This window comes from Ailuropoda melanoleuca, chromosome 9, assembly GCF_002007445.2.
Source record: "Ailuropoda melanoleuca isolate Jingjing chromosome 9, ASM200744v2, whole genome shotgun sequence".
Classification (NCBI taxonomy): domain Eukaryota; kingdom Metazoa; phylum Chordata; class Mammalia; order Carnivora; family Ursidae; genus Ailuropoda; species Ailuropoda melanoleuca.
Genome location: NC_048226.1, coordinates 36,628,271 through 36,647,053, shown reverse-complemented (window position 1 = coordinate 36,647,053; position 18,783 = coordinate 36,628,271). Strand labels below are relative to the sequence as shown.

The 18,783-nt window shown below is 36.8% G+C and overlaps 1 protein-coding gene across 3 annotated transcripts in view; it reads right to left on the bottom strand.

The window, feature by feature from the left end:
• NKAIN3 (sodium/potassium transporting ATPase interacting 3) overlaps positions 1-18,783 on the bottom strand; it is a 379,291-nt gene that overhangs the window by 277,530 nt on the left and 82,978 nt on the right. For 2 of the 3 annotated variants that reach the window (XM_034668114.1, XM_034668115.1), the window contains exons 2-3: positions 14,282-14,419; positions 5,262-5,342 (exon numbers count right to left, since the gene is read on the bottom strand). In XM_034668114.1, coding sequence (XP_034524005.1) covers positions 5,262-5,342; positions 14,282-14,419 — 219 coding nt within the window. The remainder of the gene's footprint in view (positions 1-5,261; positions 5,343-14,281; positions 14,420-18,783) is intronic. The other variant, XM_034668116.1, reaches the window with a different exon arrangement.

Sequence of the window (18,783 nt, the reverse complement as noted above, 5' to 3'; positions counted from 1 at the left end):
TTAGTCCTTAATAACTGGGTAGATATCCGCCACCACTTCCATCTTCCCCTACCCTGGTCAATATTACAGACAAAAACATTCTTTCTGGATAGCAGGATATGTATATAACAATATATTAATTCAGATCCTGAAATACTTTGTTATTCTAGTGAGCTGAAAGAGTTTATGCATTTTCCCAAAGTGTCTCATTGATATAGATATGACATTTACTTCCTGATAGAGTAAACAGGATACCATTCTTGTAGTTCCAAATGTAGGCATAGTTTTGCTGGGTTTCTAGGATGCTCTTGTATCGTTTGCTGCTACATGATTCTCAAATAAAGATATTTTGTGCCCTAGCTTCACCCCTCTATAAACATCCTATTTCAAGATTCCTTTTGAAAAATGTCCAGGTAGGAAGAGATCATGAAAAGGCAAAGATAAACATAAGTTCAATATTCACTGTTAGATTCAGTAAGTTGCATTTTTATTTAAATAAAAAAAATATACTATACATCATTGATTTAGTTTGTAACTGTCATCCAAAAAAGAATTCTTCGAGACAAAAATATTTAGACTGTTTATAAGAAATAATGGATGGATTGTAAACAGCCGAAGGAAAGCGAAGTTCTGTTTCCTAAGCAATTGCTCCTTTACATAACTCTGAATTGATTTGAAAAGTTTTCTACTTGAAAGTGCCTGTCCAAAGCCACAGTTAGTGGAAGAATCCAACCTTGAAGGAAAATGAATCTTGAGTAAGAAAGAGAATTTTTTCAGTAAGTACAGAGGAACAATTCAAGCTAGGTAATAAGAATGAGCCTTGAAAAGAAGAATTATCTCATTGATCTTGCCTGGCCGCTCAGGTGAAATAATCAACTGAAGAGTCTCACAAGAGAAGAGGACCATTATGTATGAAATGGTGACAAGTTTAAGTCAAAAAACAAAAAAAAAAAAAAGAAAGAAAGAAAGAAAGAGAAAAGAACAGAGAGAGTGCTATTATTGCCATTGGGGGAAATGGCTTAAATTTTCTTAAGAATCAAAATATCTATAAATAAGGTCAGACTGGGAAAAGTCCAGTTATTAAAACATGATATAGAAGGAAAAAAAATGAAGGTAGGTTTCCTTTTGTGTGAAGGCAATGTAAAGCACCCATAGGGAGTAGAAATCAGCAAGGATTAGTCTCTCTCTCTCCCCCACCCCTTGTTTATAAGTCTTTGAAAGGCCTCTTGATCAAAGCAGCTGATGAATAAGATATTTATAGAACTTGTTTATATTTATTTTTCTGTCTAAATTACGCTCATGCACAGTCATGCACATTCTGAATTCTAGGGAAATGGGACACACTCAAAATTCTCCAGGATCACAATGTGTACGTTCCACACACCTTTCGAGAAAAGGTGATTAGAAGAAATATTAGCTGGATCATGGAACTTGACATCAAAAACTAGGGATGTACTGTATGATGACTAACATAATATAATAAAAAGTTATTATTAAAAAAAAGAAGAAATATTAGCTGGAATTTAGAGTAAGTAGGAACATGGCATAAGACATTAGCTTAAACTCCTTTGGAGTTAAAAAGAAAGTACAACTTGATTTCTCAACATCTCTTATTTTTCAGTCTCTTTGAATGTAGCAAGTGGGTTGAGTTTTCCTATTTACATTCTGAATGGATTCCTAGGGAGGAAAAAATGATTTCAAGTCTTGCAACCTCCAAAGAAGCAAAAATAACTTATTAATTGTGCCCTGGGTGATCTTAAACTGTGGCAGAAAAACAGCCTTAGAGACTTCCGAAGATGCATAAAGTTCTCCTAGGGGGAACAGTAGGAACACCAGGAGAATCTAGCTGCAGAAGTATTGCAAAAAAGCCATTTACATGTTGAAGGAAAGGATTTAATTAATAGTGTTACAGCTGTGAAGTTAATATGCAGATCGGAGGTCCTATCACAAGGGACTGTTACATATTTTTTAAACAAGTCACTCAGTCCTACAATTTTTCCTGTTACAGCTCTTGCATAGTAATAAATTTATGTCCCGAAGGTTTCAGGATGAGAATCATGATATCTGCTAATTTCTTCAATAATAATAAAGATGATGATGTTGATGGCAATTATGAGAACCACTATTTACTGAAACCTCGCTCTCTGCCAAGATCCTTTCTAAGTCCTTCATATGCATCATCTTATTTAATTCTTTCAACAATTCAGTAAAATTACTGCTGTGGTTTTCCTCAAAAGGAAACTGAGGCTCCAGGAGATTATATAAATGTAGACCTGTAATCATCCCTGACCTCACCATACATGTACGCATTTCCTTAAAAACAATACAGCCATTTCCTTCAAGTTCTGGAAGATCTGAGGAGAATCAGGACCCTCAAGACCAGTGACAAACACATGATGCAGGGCTGACTGCAGATGAGGTGAAAAGGAAAGGAGTATCTGGATGTTGGGATCAAGAATCCCCATAACAGGCCAAATGTATAATTGTTTATGCCCACAATAACGTGCGCTAATAGTTAATAAGAATGATTACGTGGTTCCTATCACTGGAATATCACCGAATAGAGATATTGTGGAAATTAATCTGAATCCAGTTTTGGCAGAAGATCTGTTATTTTAGAATGGATATTTTGGGCGTTTGGAGGGCCGAAGGAGACTTCTATTAATCTATCCAAGTGGGTAACGCCAAGAAATGCCTTCACGAACTAGCAAGAAATAGAGAGCTCTAAAAAAGTACATACCAGCATATATGGACAAGGAATTTATTTTTTTTTAAGATTTTATTTATTTATTTATTTGACAGAGACAGAGACAGCCAGCGAGAGAGGGAACACAAGCAGGGGGAGTGGGAGAGGAAGAAGCAGGCTGATAGCGGAGGAGCCTGATGTGGGGCTCTCCCATAACGCCGGGATCACGCCCTGAGCCAAAGGCAGACGCTTAACTGCTGTGCCACCCAGGCGCCCCTGGACAAGGAATTTCTAATAAGAACTGGAGTCCAACCTTGAAGGGTCGCAGAGGTGCTTGGGCTTGTCAAGCGTCCTTAACTCTGCTTGAGTTTTCAGAATACATTTCCTACAGATTGCAACTGAGGCTAAACTGTGGCTACCCAGGGAAATGTTACCCGCCTTTGAGACAGTTAATAGAAGGAGAACAACAGAAAATCTTTAGGATGCTCACTTTGGAGTCATCTATCCTTTTAACGACCTAGAATACTTGGTTGATTGCCTAATGGCATTTGAATGCATAATAAAATGAGTGACTGCGACTAGTATATCCATCGTTTTTAACCTTGCACCCAAAGAAATGAGAAAGAAAAAACCCTTGACAGGCATATTGATATTAGAAAAGCAGTTACAAAAAGCAGTTCACAAAAGTAACCTTGCGCAGCGGAGGGAAAACAGGCCAGTATGGAACAAACAACTGCTATTATTATTTTCTTATCACTTCATAGGGTTGTTTTGAAGCTTACCTGAGTTACCATAAACGATGTGCTTAAAACAATGCTTCATACCCAACAAGTGTTGATTACTACTACCATTTATTGGCAAACTGATCCCATTTTTATATTTCACAGAGACTTGGCATGGTTAAATGATTTGCCTAAGGGCCGGTAGTTAGTAAGTTAAAGACAAGATTTGAGTGAAAGAATTAGGGTTTGAAATTCAGTTTTCTTTTAGCACACCATGATACCAATTCCAAAGGACAAATTTCTTCTGGTCTAATTTTTTTTTTCCAAAAAATCAATTTATAGGGAAGAAAATAGAAGAGAATTACTACCCAGCACAGTAACAATTTAAAAAGACCATCCAAATTATAAGATACAAAATGCCATCAGTTTGAAAAATGCTATACTTAACTTATTATTCACAATTATTATATTCATAAAATTTGCATTTTAAAATTACTTTATAACCTAAGTGTTACAGAAGATAACTAGGCACTGATTTAAGTACTTTTTTCTGTCTTAAAAATTAGAGATAAAATGTGATTAACGGCACAAACACTAAAGGTAGGTGCTTGTGCATTTGTATAAAAGTCAGTATTAGAAATGTCATTTTTGGCTCCCGTACACATTTGCCAATGTGAGAAAATGATGACAAGTTCTAATTATAAAGTTATTATAGTGTAGAATAAAGAGCAACCACCTCTGGAGGTTCCGGGGAAAATCCTTCAGGGATTTTTGCTGCTAAGCTAAATCAAACATTCTTTGTTACCCTATGGACTTCAATGGAGCCTAACAATTCTAAGAGTCTGTGCTGGTCAATGCAAATTTTCTAAGATCTGAAACCGCAAATGCTAGTAGAAGATCAGTATGTTACTTAGAAGTTTTCAGACAACAATACAATAGAATAAGTTAGCACACGTAGAGTTGATAATGAGAAATCTAAAAAAAGAAAAAAAAACAACAAAACTACAGCCTTCTTATTCCTTTTGTAATTACACTGTTCCATTTCTTCTCTATGATTTCTACAAGTAAAAATTGTGCTGCTTTATGAGAAAAATGTAGGCGAAACACAGCTAGAAACGTTACCCAACATGCTCTTACGTTGGGATGGCAATCAAAAGCTGGTTCTGCAGGAGCCACAGTGGAAATTGTGTGATCTGCTGACATTAGTTGTAGGCAGACAGAAATGAGGCTGGTAACGTGTAACATGTAACATGTAGCAGGAGGATGTAACATGGTAACGCATTGCATTAAGACAACTCTCTTCTGTCTGAGCGGAATTTCAAGATGCACTTAGTTCTTAGTAAATGTATCTCCACTTACACATATAAGGCTTTCATCCTTTGTCAAACTTCTTTTTTTTCCCCAGAATTAATATTGAAGCAAAGACAGCAACTCGCTATTCATATTTATTACATTAACATTTTCATTAATCTCCATTTCCGCTTTAAATTACAAGAATGTTCAAAACCATTTTTCACTTATCATTTGGGGCTGTCACTGTGACATTAGGCCTTTTTAAACTGGACACGAGGCTATACTGGAAGCTGAGCTCCACTACAACTTAACAAACTGAACCATAAAGCCATCGTTTTGGAGTTCCATTAAATTAACACGCTCCCAAGATCATTCTTTCCTGATCAGTATCCGAACTTATTTTTGGTGAGTATTACATTTGTAATGTTACCTAGATTACCCTCTCTCCCCCCCACACACGTACACACACACTATATATATATACATATATATATATACACACACACACACATATATAGTCATAATAATTATTTATTAGTGTCCTCTTTATAAAGTGTACTTTGAAAGCATGATAAACTTACCTTAGAGAGTCCACCTACTTCCAAATAAAAGCAGATAATGAACACATTCCAGGTGACCCAGAGGGCAGTCCATACTGTGTACTAGAGAGAAAGGGGGCAAGGCGGAGAAAGAGAAGAAAAAATGTGGAGATGAAAGGCACGTATACTAAATAAATCAATAATAAAAATGTCAATAAGTCTAAGTCTTCTGGGAAGAAGCAGGGCGTGCTCAGAAAAGAGCGCTCCTTATGAGGTCCCCTAAGATCTAGAAATTAAAAATCCAATAGTTTCTTTGGCTTTCAGTAGATGCCAATAAAGCTAGATTTATTTTAAAAGTGCTTTGCTGGCTTGCAGATAAAGTTAAATCCAAGTGCTGACTTGATTTCTGTTTTCTGAGTATTAGCTTTTCCAGAGAATATAATTATGCAAATTTTCTGTGGGTTATCTATCTTTTAGTTATAATATTAACCTGTCAAATTTTTAGGAATGTTAGTCAAAACTCAGCACTTCCATATCTCTGAATGAAGATCATGTTTGAAAATGGATGTTTGGAGTAAAATTAACAAACTTCCCTGTTGAACTATTTTATTATGAGTGGAGTGTGTATGCCTCCAATGCACTCATATAAAATATTTTTTAAAAAACACAAGAATTAAGAAATAGGGTTAAGAATGAGCAAATAAATGACAGATTTCTATAATGGGAAAATGCTTTCCAATCACATCCAAGAGACTCTTAACACGCTCACCTTATGGATTAATTGGTTTTATTAGTGTCTTATGTATTAGGAAATGCCTTCCTTGAGAGTATTGGTCAGTGTGAATTAAGGTAGCCTTAGACCAAACTCATCAGTGGAGAGGGTCTTAGGGCACAACGCATCCAGTCACTGATGAAGAAACTGAGATTTAGAACTGACATATGGAATAGTTTGGCTGACTGAGGATGGAATTTACGCTGGAACATAATACAACAGTTTTCTCGTTCATTTTACTTTACCACAAAAATCTATGAATTCTTAATTTCTTAAACAGACATGCTAAGTAAATCACTGCTTTTTGTCTGTGATTTTAATCATCACATGCTATTGTCAAATCAAAGTAATTATTGAAATCACTTCATTAGTTTATTCTATTCTGTCTCAAATAATAAGATTATGAATTTTAAACACTGGGTAAAATAGCCATGTTCCTATTGGAAACCTTATCAGAGGCTTTCAACTATTCATAAAATTTAATTTACATCTTGTGTCTTTCTGTCACTTACGATTTTTAAAAGCCTTTCAATATAATCTCATGTAGGTGCGAAGTTCTATAACTGGTTATATTTGATGTCACATCATACATCTTGTTTTCTTTCTGGAGAGGGGATTTGCTTTTGTTACATTATTAAGAATAATGCAGTTATAATTATGAGTTAGGCTTCAAAATCACTGGAAATTTAGAGTAGCTGGCAAATACATTAAAACATTAACACAAATGAAAATATACAGTGAGGCTTTTGCTACTTGTAGATATTGTTGATGCTGCCAGTATCTTCCATTAGTAAAGTCTTCTGGTATGAATGGAGTTAGATAGTTTTAAAAACGTGCCAAGGGACTTGAAATACACTTTTTATAAACCACAAAATATTCCCATGAATAATGAAAATAGCTAACCTTCATCTTAACGTATACTTTTTGCAAACTGATCAAGTCACAATAACCACAACAAATTTTAAAGCTGTTGCTAATTTAAGATGGCATCTGGTATCTGACATTTTTCATTCTAAATTAATCTAATTATGAGTCTATTAGATTGAGAGAGTAGTGTAGACCACTAAGTCATGAGAAAAAAGCCAATGATAAAGGTTAAGGAAAGGACATAAGAAAGTAAGACTAACATAAGGAAATAAGGAAAAGTAATTGCAAAACCATACGATTCTTAAGTATTAGGACAGGGAACTTAAATGCTTAAGTATTCTTTTAGAAAAGACCATCCACTCCTTGTTACAACAAATGCCTAATAAAACAAATCTGTTTAAAAATCACAGCACAGACTCCGTGATTTACATGTATTCATGCCAATTGTGAACTTTCAGAGATAAAATTATCAGGCTGAGTAGGTTCCAAGTGTCAGCTGCTAAATTCCTAACAATAACATGAGTTATTACTCTGCTGCTTTCTGTGTTCCTAGTACTGTGTTAAGCACTTTCCATGTTCCTGGTACTATGCTAAGTACCTCATATAGATCAAGTTATTCAGCCATCACACTAAACCAAGCAAGAGAGTAATCATTTGGTCACCTACGTAGTGTCACAGCTGGGCAAGGAGCTCTAATGATCTGACTCCAGAGATGAGATGCTTAAGTATTACATGACAGGCTTCATTTTAAAAGATCTTAGACAAAGGACCATGGAATAATTTAAAAGTTAATACTTCATCAAATTTTGCGACTAAAATATCAAATGACCAATTCACCAAATTACCAGTTTTCCAAAAATTAGTTTCATTTATATAATTCCGCAACTGGCAATGTATTTGAATAACAATTTCTTTTGTACTTTGCAACTAATGTGTTATGCATGATATGAATGTTACAGTTTTTTAAAAGCAGTATCGTAAGCTTCTTTCTTCTGATATATTGGTTTGTTGAGGACAAAAATTATTTGTATGACTGAATTTTGGACTGTTGTGAGATGAAAACTATATAGCTCAACCTGCACTGGAGACACGAGTCTGTACATAGAGATATAGGGAAAGAGATCTCTAGCAATACAAACACATCCACAGGCATTTATCTATGCAGGAAGCATTAGGACAACATATGCATTCTTTTTCTTCAAGATTTATTTATTTCTTTGAAAGAGAGAGAGTGCACATACACAAATGGGGGAGGGGCGGAGGGAGAGAATCTTCAAGTAGACTCCCCGCTGAGTGCAGAGCCAGACATGGGACTCTGCCCCATGACCCATGAGACCAGGACCTGAGCTGAAACCATGAGTGGGACATTCAACCTACTGAGCCACCCACGTGCCCTAATACATGTATTCTTTTTGACATGGGTCATTTTATTTATAATTCAACTGAAATAAGAATTACAAGAGATGACTCCATATTTAAGAAATACCTTTTGGAACAATGAATCATGGAGCATCACAGCAAAAGCTAATGATATACTGTATGGTGACTAATATATCATAATAATAAATAAAAAAAAAGAAATACCTTTTGGCTATCATGGAGCACGGCTATATGCTCATATCCAGATACAAACACCTGCAGTATAGAAAACAACTTCCCAATATATATAAAAAATTACTCTGTATAATTAGCTATCTACCTATTTACTTGTTGTACTTTGCTTATGGTCAGTACACATATTTTAAATCCTAATTTGCATAGATAAAGCCTATAAGATGAAAAAAAAAAAGTCTGTGTGTTCTAAGTAGCTTCCTGAATATTTCATGGTTTTACAAAGATATTTCAGTGTTTTTTAATTGTAATGAATTTTGGAAGTCTTGCAGTCTATTTCTCATCGAGCAATTAGTCTATAACATGAATTATTTTTACTTCCTGAACTTGTTTTCGAATTACCAGAAAGGCCATTTATTCATTTATTCACATGTGCATCAATCAGATATGGTATTATGCACAATATGTTAGACTTAAATTTTTAAAAAAGTAGGTTTCTTGCTCACTCACTGTTCTAACAGTTTCTGGAGTCTAGTATTTATTTCCAGAAGAACTTTAAGAGAGTAATGTGCTATCCCCTTTATTTTAATGGCTAAGAAAGCAGAGTGAAAGCAAAAAAAAGATATATTGAACAGTTCAATCATTTAGCAAGCACTTACTCTGTGTTAGGTTATGTTAAGCAAATCACATACATTACATAATATAATTCCTAAAGACAATCGGAGTCAGATTTTTACATTGGAAGTTGACTACGGTACAAATAAAGCAAATTAATGTCCCAAGGCTTCACACCTAGTAATTGGTGGAGGGGATTTAATATAGGACCAATTAAATGGAAAATGGACACTCTTAACTGTCATGCTGAGTGGAAGCTCAGGAAGGAGGTTTATGATGACGTAGCAGGGAAATTTTCCTGTAACAATTCAAATTACACAAGTTCTTAATTGTTTGCACATGAGCTTTCGCATAAAAGTTCCAATAACTAAACTGTGGACCTAGCAAATTAACATGGGTTTTTTTTTTTTAATTTTTAAAAGCAGTTTTGAGTTAATTTCCAAAGTCGGTATTTATTCCAAAAATTTAAATTGGCTAATGCCTTTGCATTTAAATTAATTTAAAACGGCTTAATCAGATTGCTGCCTGTGAAATAATAAGGATTCAAACAATTCTAGGGAAGAATCTCAGTTTGGAATTTCTACGTAAGGTTTAAACTATTTGCTACAGGAGGAAACAGGAGGAGACAGTTGGTTCTAGAATACTTCTCTATGTTTCTGCCTCATTTTGTCTGCAGTCAAAGAAACACAAAAGGTGCATTCGAACCCTATACTGACCCTGGTATCCACTAACACATATCTATATCTATATCTCTCTATATATTACAACTTGCACCTAAGCTAAAATAAATTTCAATCAGTAAAAAGCACCAGACGACAAAATTGTTTTGGTGTTCTAAAAGTAAGTATAGCAGTAACAAATTGCACCTGATCAGCAGCGATAGTATCCAGAGTGGAATTACTATTCTTTTGTTTTGTGACTTGGCTGCATTTTTCTAATAGTCTTTGCTATAGGACCTCCTCAAATACAGTGGCCGGAGTCCACAATATTCTATTTCTTAGAAAAAAAAAATGAGTAGTAAGTCAGCTAATGGCAGTAGGTGCAGGCAGAGCAGCACATATCATGTAAATTCTCAACTGAGCTCAGATTGAGGTCAACAAGGCAGTAAGGCCAGTTTCTCTTATTGAACTATTGTAGGTGTGCTCTGAGATAAGAAATCACTGTCCAGCCCATCCTATAAAATAATTTCATCCAATACCTTTAATTCATTTATTCTTTGTTCATCAAGTATTATGCATCTTTAAAGCTCCATGCATACCAGGAGAGACCTAGAATATAGCAATGGGTAGGAGCAATGAGCCTGCCAGAGGACACGGGTGAATGGAGTGAGACAGGCTAGAAGCGAAGGTTATAGCTGTGCGGAGTGCTAGGGTGGAAGGTGTCACCAGGATCCACGGGAGCAGAGAGGAGGAGGCATTTATTCTGGAGTGGGGTGCTCAGGCAAGGCTCCTAAGAGGTGACCATTCAGTGGAAGCATTATTAAGAGTCTTCTAAGAGGTAAGGAAAATAGGGCACTCCATGTAGAAAGTAGTGTGTGCAAACAGAGGAGGCAAGAAAGAGCATGTGGTCTTTGGAAAACACAATAGTTGAGCAGAGCTGGTCCGAGGTAGGGGAGTGGGGCAGGCAGAAAGGACAAGAAGAGGTAAGCAAAGGAAGAGTTTCTATGAGCTTTGATTTTCCACACTAGGAAGTTAGAAGTTTGCCAATAGACCTTGGAGAGCTTGTTTTGCATGGTCCTTTATCATAACCATTTTCATAAGCATGATTAATTCTTTAAATTCAGCTGTGATAAACCCAGTTTGTTGTCAGAAATGGCAGTAACTCACCATCTGTGTTTTAGTGCTCTAAAATGTCTGTTACTTTGAAATGGAATAAATTTAACCGGCATTATTGATGATTGTTTCAGCCAACAAAGGAGGCTAATACTAAGAATGCTGCAGGTGCGTTGGAGAGAAAATCTCCTGCAATCAAAAAGCTCTTTCCCTGCTCAGTGAAAAGTCAGTATGAATTTCTGATCCAGGACTCCTCCCACTGCCACTGAAAAGTTGGTGGCTCCCGGGGCACACCTCGATTAACCTGACTTATGCCGTATTTGTTTTCTAACTTTTTCATACTAGAATTAATCCCAGGCCACCAGTGGTGGATTCAAACCAAAGCATTCACAGAAACAACTCAGGGATGAACTTCCTGCGTGCAGTGTGAAGAAGGTAACACGGCCTAGCCACCCTCCCAACAAAAACATCATCTTCCCATTAAAGGCACTCCTTGTGAACAGATTTCCCATGCTTGCGGATTAATGACTCTTCAACCATTTCTCCCAAGTGGACAATTCATAGCCATGTTAGAGCAAGAGGTAATCTGGAATTCCACACAGGTAAAAATATTCTGTGAGGCTGAGGCGGCGGGGCAGGATCATTTTCAATATTAAAATTTATACCAGCAAAGCCACCATGTCATCTGGAATCTGGTGGTGAAGCAAAGTATAATAATCGTGATAAATCAGCTTCATAAACCTAACAATAACAGAGGTGAGGCAGGTACACATCCAGTTCTGCCACTTAACTACGTGGGTTCCTGGGGTAGGTCACTTAACCTTTCCTTGTCTGTAAAATTCAGGGTGCTAACACACACCCATGGGTATTTGTGAAAATTAAACCCAACGACATCTTTGGTATAGAGGGATTTCCCACCAATTCATTGTTTTCTTTCTCTCCCTGTCCTGGGATATGGTCTTAAATAAGACAGCAAACAAACAAATAAACAAACAAAAAAGGTAGAAATTTGATTGGCATCCGAATTAATAGAGAAAATCAACATGAACAAAAACATGGATTGTTTTCCCAATAGATTTTTCTTGAAGATTCTTAAAGATCTAAATCTACCTCCTCCTATGCACAAGATGGAAGAAGGGAGTGAGGGAAGCAAAGACAAGACACCAGAGAAAGAAGTGACGCCAGTTCTATCATGAATGGACTCTGAGCGAATAAGGAACTACATGGGGAAAACAGTAAGTATTTACTGAGCATCTATTATATTCTATGTTCTCAAAGAACTCTGGCTAGTGTGAAGACGTGAGTGCGAACAAATGATACAACATGCTCAAGGCACAGAATAGGAATTCTACTATTCAAGTGCATGGTAGAAAGGAAGTGTGCTCCAGAGACAGAAAACATTGCTGGAGCTCAAATATACAGGCAAGGCTATAAGGGCGAGAGGCTGGAGAAGCAGGTAGGAGGAGGGTGCAGGATGCTGAAGTGTGCAAACGCTCTGCTCTTTCACGGCCTGTGCTCTGGCCCATCACCCTTCCCATGCCCCTTTCACAGTCCTTTCAGTGCCTCCAGAGATCCCCCGTCAGTATTTGATCACCAGCATAGACCACACTTAACACAATGACAAATAGATGTCAGAAACCTAATAAATTGGGTTTGAATGAATAAGTTAATGAAGAAAAGGAGGAAGAAAGTTAAGAAAGAAGGAGGGTAGGGGTGCCTGGCTGGCTTAGTCAGAAGAGCGTGTGACTTGATCTCAAGATCATGAGTTTGAGCCCCATGTAGGATGTGGAGATTACTTAAATAAATTCAATTTTTAAAAAAGAAGAAGAAAGTAGGGAAGAAGGGAGCAGAGAGAAGGAAGGCAGGGAGGCAGGGAGGCCAGACTGATTGTGAGATCTGTGCTTGGTCAAGTGGTCCACCAAGGATATGCTTAGATTTTATCCTGTTAAGAGCTAGCAAAGAGTTTGACGCCAGTGATTTAGGAAAAAATGCAAAGGACACGCTGGGAGGAAAGAATGAGAGCAGGCAGGAAGTCCATATCCCGGAAAGAGAGGCAGAAGCCTCAACCAAGGCAGTAACTGTGTGAGAGTGTGTAGAGCTAGTGTGTAGAGGGCGCAATCACCAGGACTCGGTAATGTCACTGATGGGTACCAACAGCTTCATTCCAGAGAGGCCATTGGTTTCACAGCCACCTGGCATTTGGGGCTTCTGCAGAACACCACATCATAAAATAAAAAGTCTCTAGTGAGTAAAAGTGCTGTGTTTACAGCAACAAACTAGAAGACAGAATCCAATGTAATAGTTTGGTCGTATGCATATTGCAGTGTTTTATGCCGCAAGTCCAACTCCACGAGACACCCTTCTAGCAGACTATACAGTGCCTTAGCAGAAGCTGCCTTGCGGAGAAGAAGAGCAAAGCAGAAACTGCTTAGCCCCTGCAGCTGGCTGAGTGATATCAACCTCTCCTCACGCCTCGGGGCAGCCATTTTGAGTGCAGAGTCAGCTGTGGGCCAATTACGTTCACCTCTGTGATATGGGGAAAGATTAAAAAAAAGCCAATTTTGAGATTCAAAATAGAGAATTCATGCATTCACAGAAAGATGTGTAGCTTTATTCTTCCCATGGTTGTGCCTGGATTAAATCAAAATTGAAAGATGGCATATGTTTAAGTCTATGGTTTTCTTCTAGTAAGGCAATGACACTTCATTGCAAGAAAACACTCACTAATCTTACTGAACACTATATATTCATTTAGGCTCAATGAGTATTTTAGGTATGTTATTCCTAGCTACAATCACTTATATAGGCTTATTTCTCAAAACCTTATACATGTAGCCTAAAATACTGCCTTCTTTTTATAGAAAACTAATTACTGTGAATAACTTCCATTCAATTGTGGAACACAGTACACACTTCATTAAACTGTCCTGCAATGGAGGGTGTGCTGACCATGTTTGGTATAGTTGGAGTATGGAATTAACATTTCAAATTTATCTTTCAAAGTATGAAATACATTACGGATGAGTACTAAATAACCTTCAGTACATGTATTTGTAATGTTCTAAATCAACTAAAATTAAATCATATTATTGTTATCAGTGAGTAAACAGTTATGGATATGAAGGTTTGCTGACATATACTGTGGAAATGACAGTTAATGCACATTTATGTCTCGTCATGACATCTGGACCACAGCCAGACTTCCTACTCTATCCAAACCCTGTTTTAAATCTCCTTGTGAAACATGCATTCAGTTACACGGTGTGTCGGACTATGTGTCTCACACTTACACTCATGTTGCTTTGCTCTCACTGTAAAGACACACTGAGTCATTTTTCTCAGGTTATCATCTCCGAACAGAATTCAATACCTAAAGGCTCGAACAGCAATGCCACATCATATCCAAGGGAACAACTTACAATATTTCATTAATCTTCTTTCAGTAATTTTGTAGCACTTAGAGACAGGATAAAAATAAAACTTACCACCACAATATATCGAGGTCTGTACTGAATGGTTCCAAATAAACCCAATATGACGACTATTATATGGAGAAAATTTCCAAGAATTGGTGCCCACTGGAAGCCAAGGAAGTCAAAGATTTGCCTCTCCAAAGCTGAGAGCTAAAATAAAGCGAAGAGAGTCCGTTACTGTCTAATCCAAGCCTTGTCACACCATTTTAATATTTATTTCATGCCTAGAGAAGTCTGCATATTCAATTTCAATCACACTTATTTCAATCACAGTGACATCATCATCACTAGAGTTGTGACACCCATTTCAGGTACTGTTTCATGCAACTTCTCTCGGAAAGTATGCTAAGGTAACTTTGAGGCTGGAAAGTACAAATAGACTTTAAACCTATCTGGAGAGCTTGACATATACTCCTTAAATCATTTTCTCAGTAGAAAATCCAGGCAGATCATTTAGAGTATCATATTCTATGACATAAGTTCATCATTTTTTAAAAGATTTTATTTATTCATTTATTTGAGAGAGAGAACACAAGTGGGGTGAGGGGTAGAGGAAGAAGCAGACTCCCCGCTGAGGGGGGAGCCCAACATGGGACTCCATCTCAGGACTCTGAGATCATGACCTGAGCCAAAGACAGCCGCTTAACCGACTGAGCCACCCAGATGCCCTGAGTTGCTCATTTTTTTAAAGATTGTATTTATTCATTTGAGAGAGAGAGCACAGAAGAAGGGGGGAGGGGCAGTGGGAGAGGAACAAGCAGACTTCTCACTGAGTGGGAGCCTGATGTGACTACAGTCCTAGGATCATGACCTGAGCCTGAAGGCAGTCGCTTAGCTGACTAAGCCACCCAGATGCCCCTAAGTTCATTTTTTCAAGTAAAATGATTGGCTTAGAATAACATACTTGGAAAAAATAACTACAGGCTTGAATGCTAGAACTAGTATGATTTTGGAAAAAACAACAAGAACAACAACAATCCAAATCCACTCATCCCTGCTGTCTTGTAAGAAACATAAATTACCAAATACGTTTGGTGTCTTTGCTTTCATTAGGCCATCATTGATGACAACGACTAACGACTTTTTTCAAAATGAAGCTTACTCATTTATTTAGCTCTGGGCTCAGGGCTCCCATGTAAAACTAAGTTAAATAATTCCTCTGGATCATATTTTATTGAGATCATATACCTACATAAAAATTCACCCTAGATTAGGCAAAATCCAATTTGAATACAGAAATAAAAATTATGAGACCATTATAATTTTAGACATGCAACAGTTTACTGTATTTGCATTATATACAATTATATTTTAATCAATTATACAATGTATTAAAACATGCACTTAAATAATTCGTGTATGATTGATGAAACAGATGAATTTCATACAGTCCAGTGAATGCCAATAATGTCATTATCATACTAAAATGATATTTATCGTATTCTATATCTAAAATTTTATAGTTCCACCTGCTGTATTTGGACACTAATTTTATACATTTCAGGCATTTTTCTAGATTTACTTTGATAAAATAGTAATTCTAATAAAATGATTCAACGATTAGCTACGTTGATGGCACTAGGAACCACAGATTTGAAATGAAAATGGTACCCTAGGCATTTTTCCAGTTATGTGGCAGGTGTATGCCTGAATAGCTTTAATTTCCTTGGACATAAAGTAATGTCCTCCATCCAGAAAGCTGAATTTACCTTGGTTAAAATTCACCTTCAGCAAGCTGTGGAGGAGAAGAGAAATGAGTGAATGCCTAAAGATAACCACACCAGAACCACATTCATTTCATGGGCATTTCCTGATCACCAAGTGATCTGTCACCATCCCCTGCTCACACAAATGAGAGGATACACAGAAATGGCTAAAACGCAAAATAATCAGAGCAAGGTAAGAAGCAGCACCATGTTTTCAATCCTGTTTGTCTGTTCGGGACTCTAATTAGTTCCCTGGAACCTTCCCCTAAAAATGCAGTATTTTATTTATTGGCCCACCAGTGATGTAAATATGCAGTTTTTTATGTCCAAACAGGATGGATGTGCTCAGATAAAAAAAAAAGCCTGAAGAGCAGCTGCAGGCAATTTATTCTGAAAAGCAACCCTATTTTAAAGCTGTCGCGCATCACAAAAACCTTTAAAGTGAACTTTTCAAACAGAGAAAAATCCATTTTATTTTCTGTCAGAAGATGCATGGATAGCATTCTCTTTTATGATATTAAAGAAAACACACATAATGAAAGAGAAGCTGAATTAACACCACTTATTAGAAAATCTGCTTTCTTTCTTGGAGACACTATATCTATTAAATTTATTCTCTGATAACTTACTTAAAAATGGATTCATAATGGCTTGAAATAAGAGCACAAATGTAAGGTCAGAAAAAATCTAAACAGGGAGGGGATCATATTGAGGATTAAAAGAGAGGCAGCTTTAACAACTATTCAAACCATGAAAAGTAGGTTTCAGTAGTTGACCCTGAACAACATGGGTTAGAACTGCACAGGTTCTTATATGAGGATTTTTTTCGAAAAGTACGGTATGGCACTTTAAATGTATTTGCTCTTATGATTTTCTTAATAACATTTTCTTTACTCTAGCTTACATTATTGTAAGAACACAACATATAATACATAAAACATACAAAATATGTGTTGACTGCTTCTGTTATTGTAAGCCTTCCAGTCAATGGTAGGCTCTTGGTAGTTCAATTTTGGGGGAGTCAAAATTATATTTGGATTTTCAGCTGTGTAGGGGATTGGTGTTCCTATCTCCCATGTTGTTCAAGGGTCCACTGTGTTGTACTTTAAAAAGTCAACTAACAACAAAAAGCCCTTCCAAAATAAACAAAACACCATTGCATTTTTTAACTTGATTATTTGATCTAACTTCCATGTTAAGCTATTTTGTCATTTAGTTTATAGGCAAATATCTTCTCTCTAAATGTCATAATCTCTGGAGACACCACTTATTGCCTTAGAGCTTGACATTAATAATAATGACCCAGAGCCAGTAAATGACATTCAAAGAGATCCAGGTTCCTTTGTTCACCCAGAGAGGATGAATTTATTTTAGAAATATCACTGTCAGAATGGTTCTCATCAATGGAGCAGGCCTGGGAGTGCAGACTGGGTGCATCTCTTCCCAAATCCATGGTCAGTGACCTCAAGCTGGGAACTTGACATCAACCATTATGGGAATACGTACAACATGGACATTGGGAAAAGTCAGGTTTTGTTTGTTATGAGGATCTAGGGTTAAACATTACCTGTGCACCACTGAATACAGCACCTAGAAAACAGTGTTCTGATTCAGAAAGGTAGTGAAAGGAAGTAATCAAATGTGCAATGTAGCATGAACAGAAAAGCACCCAGCCCTGATGAGTGTAGAAGAATGAAGGACTCAAAGACAGTAATGGCAGAGATGCCGCAGCAAAGAAGAGAATGACTGAGACATTTGAAGAATTTGAGGCATCAATAAAGGTAGAGAATTCAAGAAAATATAAAGGCAACAAGACACTCCAGAGAAAGCAAAAAAACAAACGGTCACCAGTGTAAAACAGGAAGCAGTGATCTAAAGAACAAATGAAATCATTTCTGAGTGGAACATAAAGTAGGTAAGACTCTGGAAGCTATAAGAATATGATGAAAAAGGTTATGTTTCTTTTCCTAATAAGATAAAAAATAAATGCAATCAGAATCTTTATAAAATGGAAGGAAAGACAGGAGGGAGGGAAAGAAAGAAGGGAGGAAGGGAGGGAGGGAGAGAGGGCTGGAGGAAAAAAGACCAAATCAGTGATGCAAGGAAAGCATGGTTCAAAGATACCAAGCAAATTAGAATGGGGAGTTATTTTGAATGTAAATATGAATAAGCCATTCAAACATTATCCTTGATTGGCAGGGGGATGGGACCATTGGAACTATAGGAGAGAAATGTAACCCTAGTTCATACTTGGGGCTGCATGAATAATTGTCCATACTCATTATAATGTAAATGTTTCTTACTGGATTATAGCTTTCAGAATCAAATTGGAGAAAGTTTGAAAGTCCTCATTATGGTTATGGAACAAAATGTAAGTGCGATTTGACCGTATAAAGCATATTTAACAAGAGTTGGGAAAGGCTTAATGTTCTGCATGTATGGCAACAGGAACGGAGTGTGCTTTAAAATTCTTTCTGTAGGGTTAGGTATTTCTTTTTACCAGGCTCCAAGGTGGGAATATTTCCTATAAATCTATGAATCATTAACTGCAACCCACATTAACCACACACACCAATAGCTCAAGAAATATTTCTGCTTCCTTATTTTATGCTCATACAAATAGGAGTACCTTTAAAATACAGTAACTTTCTTATTGATCCATATATTATATTTAATGATTCACATGGTATTTTGCTCAATTGCTCATAATTATTATGAATTGTGAAAATTAATTTATTCTTAATTAAAGAGCTGTAAAAAGTCCAGGTGGCCAAACATTTCCCTTGGCATTTACCTAGCCTGGGTCTA